General features: G+C 41.3%; 1 protein-coding gene across 1 annotated transcript in view; it reads right to left on the bottom strand.

The window, feature by feature from the left end:
* Positions 1-13,234, bottom strand: part of GLG1 (golgi glycoprotein 1) — an 89,426-nt gene that overhangs the window by 42,321 nt on the left and 33,871 nt on the right. Inside the window, exons 2-4 of the mRNA XM_067302688.1 lie at positions 6,231-6,263; positions 3,803-3,889; positions 258-473 (exon numbers count right to left, since the gene is read on the bottom strand). Of these exons, the coding sequence (XP_067158789.1) occupies positions 258-473; positions 3,803-3,889; positions 6,231-6,263 (336 nt within the window). The remainder of the gene's footprint in view (positions 1-257; positions 474-3,802; positions 3,890-6,230; positions 6,264-13,234) is intronic.

The raw sequence follows: 13,234 nt of genomic DNA, 5'->3' as shown, positions 1-13,234 counted from the left end.
TTACCTGTGGTATGGTAAGGAAAAGACAGACAAATGAAAGTCATCTCTACGAACAGCAGTTTCTCAAAGCAATGAATGCACCTTATTAAAAAGGAACTATACAGAATCAGGACATCGCCCTCTTCATACAGCTTAAGTATTGCATGGATTTTCACAGCTGCAAGTCAGACCGCTGTAATATAGTGTTGCGGGATTTGTGTAAGCTTAAGTGAATCACTTTTACAAGCCTATTGACAATCTACATGTTCTCTGGATACCTTCTCCCCAGGTCGAATGCTGCCACACTTCAGGAGATTGATATCAGCCTTGCAGTCATCCATGAAGCCACAAATCAACCGATAATCACTGAAGATAATGGCTGTCATTTTAGTGATGTACTGATGGCACTGGTACTCAGTGATGTTTCCTCTGTGATCCACCAGGCAAGACACCAAGAAACCTTTACCAACTGGTTCATCTGCACACTCTTTGATCTGTTCAAAGAAAAAAAAAAAGTTAAGAATACAGTGGCTGCAACTACTGATTCTAAACATCTTAAAAACTCCTCAGGCATAGAAACTTGCATCTACGGTTTCAAAACCTGCTGGCAAAAAAAGCTCTCTAGGCCTAAGGTTAACTTTCAGCAAGTCAGAATACTTGGATATTTCTGAAATGAGAAATACCTCATTTGTGCCAATATCTGAAGTAAATGCAATGACCTTGAAGATTATCAGTCTTCTGGCCCAATAATCATCTTTCATAATCATCATACTGAATCCCTGCAATCAAGTGGATTTGTAGGAAAAATGCTACTTTGACAACCTTTATTTAGAAAACTAAGCATATTATTATAGCATTACTAAATCATACTTGGGCCCCCATTAGCACTTGACCTCGTACAGTATAAGATTTCGTCTAGAAGTGAGATTCATTCAAAAGCCAATAAAATATTTATCGAACTGTTTATAACTATCTAGAAGTTGAAAACATTATTTTAAAGGAAAAACCTCATCAGGTTTGTTTTTATCAAGCTCTTGTAGGAGCTGACTGTTGATACTAAACCATTTTACTCAGTGGTCTGAAAAAAAATCATTGCTAATAAAAGCTGAAAGCTGTGCAGAGACTGGGAGAGTAGTACACATGAACCAACAGGTCCCCAATATAAATCACAGTCTGCACTGCTCAGGAAAGCAGACAATAAGGTCAAAACGTCACCTTTAGAAGTAAAAGGCACCGGCCGTTTTGACAGCGTCTTTCCAAAAGAAGCGGAAAAACATGGTTGCTTATCCGGTAAGGACACTCCCAGAGGAATACTGAGATCGGGAGCAGTAGAGCAACGCCTTGCTCTGTGCTCCAAGGAGCGTCAAGACTACACAGCTGCTTTTGAACCCCGGGAAGACCCTGTGCTGAAATCCTTGCCCAATTCTGGTGTCCCCTATTAAAGGAGGATGCTGAAAAATGAAGCCATAAGAATGAAAGAGTACTTTACAGTAGGACTAGAGTCCAGTAACTAGTTTTTCAAGCAAGAGATACATGGGCTGACTTGACTACAAAGTTTTGTTCCTGTACAGATAGTAAAGGGCTCATCAAACTAAAAGGAGACCAACAACGATCAGTAAGCCGGGCTTGTTCAGATACCAAACAGGGACAACACTAAGAGAGCACAGACTGAACCATTTTCTCGGTTTCTCCAATACCAAGTGGGAATCTTTATACTGGAGGGGAAGATATTGCTAGAAAGAGATGCTCTAATTCAAACAAGAATGAATACAGGTCACCCTAGGTGAATAAAATAAATCTTTCTGCCTCAGTTTATGAAGCAATTACTTTCTATTTATCAAGTAAAACATGCAACATTTTAAAAACACGACTTGAAGGCAGATGTAGGCTGATAGACTTATTTCTATTTAATCCATATTAGAAAAATGTAGCTAAAAGTTGATTTTACTATTACAGAGAAGGCATAAAGCACATCTTTATTTTAAGCAAAAACACATGCGATTCATTGCAGGGTGAAAGGGAGAGAGTTGAGCAAGCTTCCTCTGCAAAAACTACGTCTTTGGTTTGGCCCTACTTCAGATGAAGTATCATGAGCCAAACCAGCACTCAATGGCAACATGCTGCTTTCAGAAGAGCCTGGCATTGGAAACAGATCCAGAGCTCTGCGGCCCCAGTCAGTGAACTGGGTAAAAGATCAAGCAATCACATGTGCTATTGGCTGGCCACTTCTAAAGCCACCACCACCATCTGGTAACCAACCATAATTCTGGATTAAAATTATAGCCAGAAGTTATAAAGTTGTAACAGTTGAGAAAGATGTTGACATTCACGTTAAATCGGTATTTAGCCAATAATATTAAAAGGGGACTTTTCAGCAAGCGCCCAGTTGAGATAGTCACTAATTCCCAGGTGACTATCACTAGAGTTTATTCTTCTAGCTGTACTTTGTTCTAAAAAACACACAACAGGAAAATACCTACCTGTTAGTTCGAATTAAATAAAAGTGTTGAGAGGCAAGTACTCTGCATGTTAATTCTTAAAGATTTTAAGGCATTTCTACTAAAATCTGTTCAGTGGAATGGTTTATGCACTTGCCTCAGCATTTATCAGTATTGATCAACTGATCAAGCATATACGATTACTATTACTTATCTTTTTTTTTTTTTTTTTTTTTTTTTTTTAAATGAAAACTACTCACCAAATAGCAAAATACCAGTTCAGGCCATCATTCACCACCAAATTATATAAGAGAAATATTGGTGATTAACGTACAGCTAAAATTCTGTGCTTTTCCCACTGCATTTAGAGACTGTATCCAAGATTTGGTGCGCAACGTTTACAACGATACCAGATCATCAATGTACAAAACCAGTAACTAAACACACTGTTAGGGGAGCATTTCCAAGAATGTCTAGGCTGTAAAAATTCTGCAGCAGTTCTACGACATAAAACAAAGTTGCAAACAGAAAACATTTGTCTTTCCTTGACTGCAAAAAGTGGGATTCAATAGATTTGGCAGAGCTTTCATTTGGGAGCTACCGAACTCCAAACACAGCATAATCTTGAACGTGAGCTGCTTTCCCACCACTGTTTAATCTTCTAGCTTTCTAAATTATGTTTTCCCACTAATGTTACTGCACCTCAAATGGTACTAAAAGAAGTGGAAGCACAAGCCCAAACAGGGTAGGAAGAACAAGCTATTGAGTACCCCTCACCTACGCTACTATTTCCCAAACTTTTGGAGCCAGACTGCTTTGTGTGCTCCTCTCGAATTAACTGAAAACGCTGTAAAGAAAAGGGAACAACGTAGGTGATTCCAAACATTTGAGGCCTTGGGGAAATTACTCATCTTAAATCTACTCTGAGCGCTGCCACATTGCCCATGCCTAACAGGCTGGTGTGACAAGCAAGTCTGCACTGCTGAAAGCTAGACCTACGGAAAATAAACTGCTAATGCAAACAGGCTGGGGAGACAATCTGCCATTCATGCAACCAATTCTCTCCCAAGGAAACCTACTTTCAAGACCCAGAGTCCCTGGAGTAATTCATTTTGAACTTAGAATAAAAAAGTATGCTGGCTCACTATTTATGTCTGTGTGCCTATCCTTTCTGTTAGATTAAAAAAAAAAAAAAAATCAAAACTAGACTTACACTTTTTTGGAAGAAGTCTGCATGAAGTATGTATGCCCAGGAATGTGACCTCTAAGGCTAGAGTTTCCCCAAGCCCCAAAACATTATTCTCACTCACCACCCTACAGAGATTCTAAAGAAATGGAAAATCCCCCAATGTCGCAACAGCGGCCGTTCCTTTTCTCTGGCTCACCTCAGCAATAGTGGTCTTGCAGACTTCTCTGGCCACAGATTCAAACTTCGGATCTGTAGTCAGGTTCAGCTTGTAGTTCCATAAGAGCTGGAGAGAGATAATTTGTAGAAAGAAGATTTAAGAGCTTGCCATTGAGAAAGAAGAATAGATATTTTGTTTCAGAAAAGAATGAAACATCAGTTATTCCAAATCTGTATCATCTTTCTATGGCGCAATAATCAATGCAACGCAAAATCTCCTTGACGACAACTATTTCCACAATAACTTTCTCATCTTGAAGAAATTCAGACTGCCAAAGCTCTCTCCATAAGGTCATGAGCTGACCCATTTAAAGAAAATATATCTAATGAAGACAATTTCATAACTGAAGGATAAAACAATGAAAGCCCGAACTTGCTACGTATTTAGCAACATCTTGAGCCCACCACAGCATCCTGTGTTATGGCTTATTTGCACAACACGTGTGATCTAACAAAAAAAAATGGACATCCTCAACACGAGCAGATGTCATGTTGAAAACCTAACAAAAATTTATCATAAAAGGAAGCTGACAACGCAGGTGGTTCTTTATTCACTTCCTTCTGTGCAGGGCTGTGACTAGACACAGACATACGCTAAACCTACAAGCTCTCCATCTTGCTGAGCACAATACCCTAGACGTCAGACTGCAAAATGCCTCAGTAAGGATGACTGTTCCTCTAGAAGCCAGAGATTAGCTCATTTAAAAGTCTAATTCTTGCACAATGATCTAATGCATCTAATTTTGGGCAAGTTACACTCTACATGTATATACACATCCCAGATTTCCCCGAGGCACCAAAGTGAAAAACACAAGACAAGATAGCTAAACCTCAGCAAATTAATAGGTGAAATTTTTGCCCAAGAGAACCTCTATTAGCTCAAGAGTTTTCTCCTCAAGGAACTTACGTTACACTTAAACATTTTAAATGAACATAAAGGTTAAGCAGGTTTTGAAATTCAATTCAACTACCCTACCTTTGTGAGAAAATCAAATTAATAGCAAAATGGTAAACAGTATGGTCACACTTTTATTATGGAATTTGAATTGTACACAAAATGTAAACAATGTTTTCCCAGGAGAAATATTTCCCAAAGGCTGCAGAAAGAGGCAAAGAAATTATTGTTTGCATGTGGAATTACCTCTCTCTGTGATCCATCTTTCAATCATTCCCCATCAGCTTCTGCCTGGGAAGCTAAGACTTTGCCCACACTCCCTATTTGTGAATGGCTTCTATAATCCACATGGCCTAACATCTGCCTTGCGGCAAAGAAGTTGCCATTTAATCCAACAGAAGAAAGGTCCAATTTTGATTCCTAAAATCCTCATTTTCTTCCTCATTCTGGTAATTTCTGTTGGCATAACTGATGGATTATGTCAGATACATTTTAATACTAAATCTTATTTGTTTGTTTTTTTTTAAAAAAAAGCAAAAACCAAAATAAAACCGACATGAAAAATTAAAGCCTGAAACATCATGTGCCCTTCACCTTGTACAGCCCTGCGCAGCAACAGAATTATGACTGCCATGAAATCAGGCTGCACAGTGCTAAAGGTTAATTTATAAACACAGTCGGAAATTACCAGTTGTACAGCGTGGCTGGGTTTTATTTCTGGAATATATCTTCCAACAATAAACCAAAATATAGCAGTTTAAACACATGAAACGAAGCCCATCATCGAGGTGTGCACTTGTCTGTTCATGTCCAGGGCTAAGCAAACAATTAAGGATCCTGATGTGGTGGATCCTACCAGAATGCCAATGAGAGAAGACAAAGGAAATCTAATACCAGTTGCAGCTTTGATCACTTTTTCCTGGTAGATCTCAGGATTTTATGCGCCAGCTTGACAGTCTGAAAACTGGCTAACAGTTTGCTCACTGTTAAATAAGGTGATGGGAGGAAATTTGTTCTAAAACCAGCCAAGTGCTTCAAACTGCCTCTAAATATCACACCCCCCTCCCAGCATTTTCCAAGTGCGCCTAAGAATTTAGCAGCTGTGAAAGCAATACAGAAGGCTTGATCTTCAACAGCTGAAATTAAAGAGCATTTAAATTCAGTATTGCTCACATCTTTCCCCAAAAGAGCACATTGCATTGCTCCCAGTAACTCACGGGAACCACCCTCCACCCCTAAAATAGGAAAGACGTCTGCTCTCTTCCTCTTTGATACCGAAGTACAGTGTATAAAGAGCTTCGCTACGTTCCATTCTGCAGACTCCAGTACAGCTGTATTGGCTATATTGGGTTAAAGGAGTTGTCTTGTTGGTTGTCTTCCACTGTAGGGCCATCCAGAACTCAAACGCATACCGACTCCTTCTGCAAGCTCTATGCAAAATATCCAGGGCTGAGAAGGGAAGGAAGGTGCAAATGCAATCAGTAGAGACCGAATAAAGCAAAGCAATACTTACATGATTGCAGTCTGAAGAGATTTCATTATCTGGCTGAAAAAAAGAAAAAAAGAAGCATCAGTTCACTGCTGACACGATGCGCTTAACATACAGAGGAATATCAACTTGTAGAAACTAATACACTGTCAACCCTTTTTCATCTTAAGAAACAATTTGACATAAGCAATAGGAAATTTTAAGAACTGCATAATAAGAGTGATGATACCTAGGCACCAAAAAGACAGAAATAGCAGGCACTTTAGACATCCTCCTCTACAGCATGCAAATTGCACAGCACTTGCATTTATGTGGACAACGCAAAGACATAACAGATGCACTTGTGTTTGGCCCAATTGCCTGAACTCAGAAGACAAAAAGCATCTGTGGGAAAACAAGGATGCGATAGAAGAGGTTTTTTTAAAAAATAATAAGTTTCATCCATACATCTGAAAGAGGAAAAAGAGACAGACCTGAGATTTACACCAAGATACTGATAACATCCAACACTCACACATCATTTCAAGATATTTACTGCATTTTTGATTCTAAAGTAATGAAGATACTGCTATGTCCTCATGACAATCCAAGTGACAAGTACACGCGCACAGTCTACACTCATTAACGTGTTCGAGAGAAGACACCAACTCCCCAAAGGGAGCCGCTTTGGGAAACGGCTTCGACTGCAAATCGTCTTTTCCTCCTTTCAGCCCGAGTTGCCCTCTCACAATGCAGAGCCCTTCTAAACTTGCACAAACGCCTAACCCTTCTCTGTTGCAAAACAGAGAACAAACACAGGACACCATCATCTGCCCATCTTATCCATGCAAAAAAACCCAAAACCCAAAAACAAAAAAAACACCCCAAACCAAACCAACCTGAGTCAGAGTTGATTTCCACTGATGCTCAACATGACAGACACGCTCTTCAGCAGTCACTCAAATCCGTTCAAAAGCCCAAAACATCACTGACGCTAACACATCAGGCCTCAGCTATTTGACAGGAGGGAACTAGCATTCAAAAAGGTTCAGAACGCAAGCAAACAGCCGACATCCCAGCGAGTTTTTCGGTCCGAGTGTTTGCCTGCTGCATGACATGTTATGCCAACACCTGCACTACTGCTGCTTTGGAGTAAGCAAACAGAAGTTTATGGGAGAAAAGGGAGCAGAGTAGAGGCTTCCAAGTCCTTAACTACCACCATTAGTAACTAAAGCACTTTTGTTTCGTGTAGCAGGAAGTAGCAGAAATTACCTCTCCAGTTAGAATACAAGTAGCAAACAGTACCTGAAGGATCACATAACTAATTATAGCTTGCTCAGGCTGCCGCCATCTAAAACAGTATCTCCCAGAGTTCTGATAATGTCAAAATTACCCTTTTTAACGGCTAGTAGAAGCCTGCTCATTATTCTCAGACTGCAGAACTGATGCTCGAAACTCAGAACTAAGACGAGAAGGTATCCAAAGATGCATCCCTCTAAGGCCAATACCTATTGCTTACAAGGTGATTTTTCCTGGATTTTCTGCACCCATCCTAATCATTCAGCAACAGCTGGAAGTCTCAAGCTGAGCTCATTTCAGAAGCAAAGCATCAGAATGCCCTCGACTGAAGCTGCTGTCTCAGTCTTTCAGTCAAGGACAGTTTCTTTGTGAAAGGATATAGGCTAGCCCTGTCCTTCTCCTGTAGTGGACAAGGCTGATCGAACGTGTCTGGCAAGCCAAAGAATTTGTAAGGGCCAGAGAGCGCTTTCCAAAAATGCTCCTTGGCCACTTCAGTCATTTCTGCATCCTCCAGCCTCAGGACCTTTGCTTCCAGCCCACCAAGGATTAAGGTTCACTTCCTATGTTTAGATGCACCCAGGAAGATAACAGACTGGCTCTGACTAATGCTGGAAATTTAAGCAAGCTTTTATTGAAATACACAGCATTGAAACACCAGTCTTCCCTGTACTCTGCAGTAAACCTCAGCTCTGCAAAAATCAAGCCTTATTCTTCTGGGAACAGTAAGGCAAGTTAAATGAGACCTTATCTGATCTTTAAAGACTAAACTGACTGTGTGCAGTACTAAAGGCACAAAAGCACAAAACCTAGCTGATAACCCTGTAAACGTGGAACAAGATGTGGAACAAGATGACCACCTACTAGCTCCTTTCCTCTTACCATCGCAAGAGAAGTGTAGGAGAGACAGGTACAGGGCCACTCTTGACCTGATCCTCCCAATTTATGTGAAGCAAAATTTAAAAAAATCAATTTTTATCATGTCTCATATACTGAAGGATTGATTTTGAGGAAGGGGAATACAAAGCAAGCCTCCCCAGTGCAACCCCTACCAGCTCTCCCTTTCAAAGGGGATATTCTGTGGCCCTCCATCTGCTACGTTCACTCAGGAGAACTTGCAAACACGAGCAGTTTTCGAACAATACAAAAACTTGCATAGTAAGTAACAGGCATGAAAAAAAAAGGTCAGCTTCAAATTACTATCAAGAAAAGCTGAGGAGCAAGAAAAGCTGCCTTGTGTCATTCCCGTGCAGTTAGCTTGAGAAACACGAAAGCTCTCAGATCCCTGGGGCGGGGGGGAAGGAACAGAACAGCGGAGACCAGCACTTCATGGTAGTCAAGGCATTTTAGGGAAGAAAGCTGATGGAAACAAGGACGTTCTAATTAGTGAGCCAGAAGGACTCCTCTAAAATCTCCTAATTGAAGGATTAAAAATGGGCTTTACAGAAAACACACACCCCTCTAGGCTCCCAGAAGCTCTTGCTGCTTAGCAGCTTTGGTGGGCATCTCTTTGCATTTCTCTAAAGCTCTCCACAGACTTCTTCACACACTAATGCTCATATTCCAAATTATGGATATGGCTTCCTACCTCCCAGAAAAAGCAGAGTTTAGGACAAATACCAGCTATAGGCAACTCAGACAGGAAAAGCATTTCTCTCAACTCAACCATATATAACAGGTACAAATCATACTGAACTAGCACTGTGAACTCTAAAGAGAAATGCAAAGGTTTGTATGAAGTAGTGTCATCACAAGATTGAGATCAGCACTGTTGTGTTTAAAGGCAGCTTTTTTCATCCAGCTCTCAACTCACTGAAACAACAAGCCACGACAGCCTTTTAAAGCAGCCATCTCTATTTTAAAGAACTCTGCCGAAGCGGAGAGAAAACAGGGTCAAAACCACCCAGCAAATCAGCCAGCTACCACCAAGCCTAGAAGAGGCGCAAGGCATTGATGTTTTACCTTCAGAAAGACTGTTGCCGTGCTGGTACCCAGCAATGCTTATTTAGTCATAGCTATATCATGAGCCAGCCAGTGTCGGGCATTAACATCTAGTGAAGATACCACCTGGGACGCAGCTACTGTCACCCCAACAGTTTGAGAGACAGAGTCCCTTCCAGCTGTATATACAGAATGGGCTTGATTTGGTCTTCTCATTTCCTCAAGTCCTAAAAAACAACTCACGTCACCAGATTTTGAAAAGGCGGCAGGCAAGATTCATAACCAGCTACTGCAGATGAAACACTAAGGTCTTGGAAGAATTGTCTGAAGGGTTGGTTTAATCACCAGCAGCTGCCTGACCTTCCTTTCCTCACTGCCTTGCAAATGTCATGCAAATAGAAGATTGAAGTCAACAGCACAAGCGCCTTCACTGCCAGATCTTAATCTCTTCTTAAATCCGGGAAAACGGGATGACGACAGCCATTTCTACTATCCTTTTGAGGCAAGAGTAATGGTGCACTTGTTGGAAAAGAATGATGAGCTGTATCTCAGCACATATTAACTATGGATAAGCTTCAGGCATTGAGGACCATGCATTTTGGACTGACTCGAGCAAGAATCAACAAGAACCAGTATGGAGCAAACCAACAAAATAAGAGGGAATTTGGCTGTGGACAGGAGGAACCCAGTAGGGGCGCTCTCCCCAAAATTCAGAAATAGATTGCAAAGAGATCAAACCAGTCAATTAGGAAAGGAAGCCAATCAAAGCAGCTACTTTCCAATAAAAGAGAAGGCAGGTACAAGCCCAGCCAGCGTGTGAGGGTTTCCCCATTTATTGCACTGTCACATGAACGATACACTGCAGAGCACAGCGCATACACAATACGGGCAGCTCAGTTCTTCGCCAGCGTTGCATTTCGCCACTCTCACTTAAACAGACAAACATTTATCAACACTACCTGTAAGGATACGGTAGAGCCTGCAGACCTAGAGCATCCACCAAGGAGGCTATCAAGCTGATGAAGAGGAAAATGACTTCTTGGCTATGCCTTCCCACAGCCAGCAGCAATCCCTTTGCATCGAACACACCCTGCCAGGCTGGGAAACCTCACAGTAAGGTGGGCAATTCGACCCTCAAGTACCAAGCTATCTAGGCTTATGATGCCCAAAAAGCGTAGAGGCTGGATGCAAGGCTGAGATCAAGGAGAGATCTGGGGGAGCTACAGTCCAGGAAACCTGATCCAAACCCAATCCTCTTCCCAAGTTAACCGCTAGATATGGAATAGGCAGGGGAAACATGAACAGATACAATATTCTAGGCAAGAAAAAAGCATGGCTTTAAAAATAAAAAATAAAATAAAGCCACACACACAAACCCTCATGCTTCAAACCTGCTGGAGTGCTGTGCCAGCAAGCATACGGCAGTGGTAAACCATTTTCACACATCCTGCAATACTGAGTCATGTGTGATAAAGTTAAACTGGCGATAATATTCAAGTCCAAAACAGATGAGAAAAGACTCTGTAATTCAGTTATGCTTAGTAAATAATACAAGTTAAACTGGCTAAGGTGCATTTGAAGTATTTTCTAATGCCAGTGAATTGTTAGCACTAAAAAAACTCCACATGCTGTCGTGTCAGCAAGAAGCCTCTAAACTTGATCGTTCATGTTTATAAAAGAGTCAGTTTGAAGCACGATACCGTACATAACTTCATGCTGGTGCATGATATATCAAGCTCCTAGCTTCCATACACTTTGGTTATTTCACACAAATAAGCTCTCTGTTTGCAAGGGAGAAGCTTAGGTCTGCAGTGCTGCAAAGCATTTGATTGCATAATTATTTTTCACCTTGGTTAGGCACTCCTAGTGCCTAACACTGCAATACAAGTTATATACAAATACCTAACAACCATCTCCTGAATGTATACAGAACTTTGTATATATACTATAAAAGAGAAAAAAAAAACCATCAGAACTAAGAGCAATTTCTTCAGCCGCCCCCCTCCCCAAAGCAGAACAAGTAGCAAACTACCCCAGACTCCAAGCTCTGTAAGGAAGTTTTTTCACTGTTTTAACTGAATTCTAGATTCCACAGACTTTTCCACCTATGCTGACATAGCATATCCTCCAAGAAGTCTTTTCACATTAAAATGAGTATGTTCATTCAGAAAAGATTGTCACAAAGCAAGACCAGCTAATAAATTAAAACAAAATCCCAGCATGACGTATTAAATGTCTGGCCCAAAAGCCAGGGAAGAAAAGGCCAAGGATGAAGTGAGTCTTGCCCAGTAAAATTTTAATAATTGGTTACTTTTTGCTTGGCTCACATTTGCTTGTCACAGAACAAAGTCTTAAGTAAGCTATATGCCTTTTCTCTGTGGTAGAAATCACTCTTCTTGCAAATACCCAGTGCAATAAAATGACAGAAAATGATCAAGTTTTATTTCCAAAGCATGAAAAGTGACCACACTTTATGGTGCATTTCAAGCAAATACACTGATTCCATTAACCTCACATAAAACAAACATCTTTGATTGTGATCCTTTATTACCAGCAGGTCATTTTCTTCCAGCTATTCCTGCAAAAAGCTGCAAGGTGGTTTTTGTCTGAGGCTTGCTGCTGCCACAGCTGCTCCAAGCAGAAAGTGATAAGCTGTGTGCAAAACACACCCAAGCTATTCTTGTCCCTGCTGCTTCTGTCTCCCCCTGCACGAGGGACTTCCGAGCCCTTAAGCCCTCTTAGCAGGGACCTGTTTCTTTTCAGCACCAGTCCGTGCATCTCAATATGCCTAGCACTCAGCATGATCAAAGCAAACTCATCACAGATGCTTCTATTTGTTCTGCCCTTACTCCCCTCTCATCATCCTCTTGGAGGTATTCCAGCCAGTTCTGATGCATCATGGAGCAAGACAGACACTGAAATTCTTTGTTTGCCACAAAAGTTTGGCAGCGCTGTTTCCAGATATAATGTTTCCCAATATAATGTTTCCCATAACACTCCTCCACAGCAGAGCTCTGCTACCAAGCATAGCACCGACACAGAGAACCAGATAAAGCAAGGACGTTGCTGCATCTGGGCCTGGAAAGCTATCCTACAACACTAAAACAACTTCCCAAAGATCTAAATGCAGGCAGGGACGTTGGTAGTGTCAAAAAAAAAAAAAAAAAAGAGGAAGAAAAGAGAATGAGAGCCGTTACGAAGATTAGGGTGAAGTTGTTGAAGACTGCTAAACAGATCCGATACAGAAGGTAGGGAGGATTCTGCTCAGCCTTCCTCTTCCTCTCTTCTTCTGCTGGCTCCGGCTCATGGAAGAGTCCAAACCCCCCAGTAATTCAGCAGAAAAATTGCTGTTTTAGAGTTTTCTGCCAGGCTAGCAAGAGTTGGCTCTTAGAGGAGTCTGACCAGCACCAATATTGGGAAAGCACAGCAGGATCTCCACCTTCAGCATTATCAAGTCCATATATCTGCTAAAGCAAAGATGCAACCACACTGAGGCAACCTGCCTCTGAAACTACCTTCCAGGAAGACTTTCTGCCTTAACCCCAAACCAGAAACGTCCCAGAGCAACTCTTCCAATGAAGAGGCCCAATCAACAGTATAGCTTTCACCAGTGCTGTGCAGTGTCTCACAAGGGGATGCGAAGAAGAAATGAGTGTAGCTAGGAAAGGAATGGAGCCCCAGGCATGTAATTCCAGAGCAACGGCTAATGAAAAAGCACTTATTAGATGAGTGTTATCATCAACTCTTAGTAAGTCCAACTTCGTCTCTCATTCTCAATACAGAGGCTGCACATCTTTCAACTGTACTTCCTC

Source organism: Apteryx mantelli, chromosome 10, assembly GCF_036417845.1.
Source record: "Apteryx mantelli isolate bAptMan1 chromosome 10, bAptMan1.hap1, whole genome shotgun sequence".
NCBI lineage: Eukaryota > Metazoa > Chordata > Aves > Apterygiformes > Apterygidae > Apteryx > Apteryx mantelli.
This window is presented reverse-complemented; position numbering and strand designations above follow the sequence as displayed.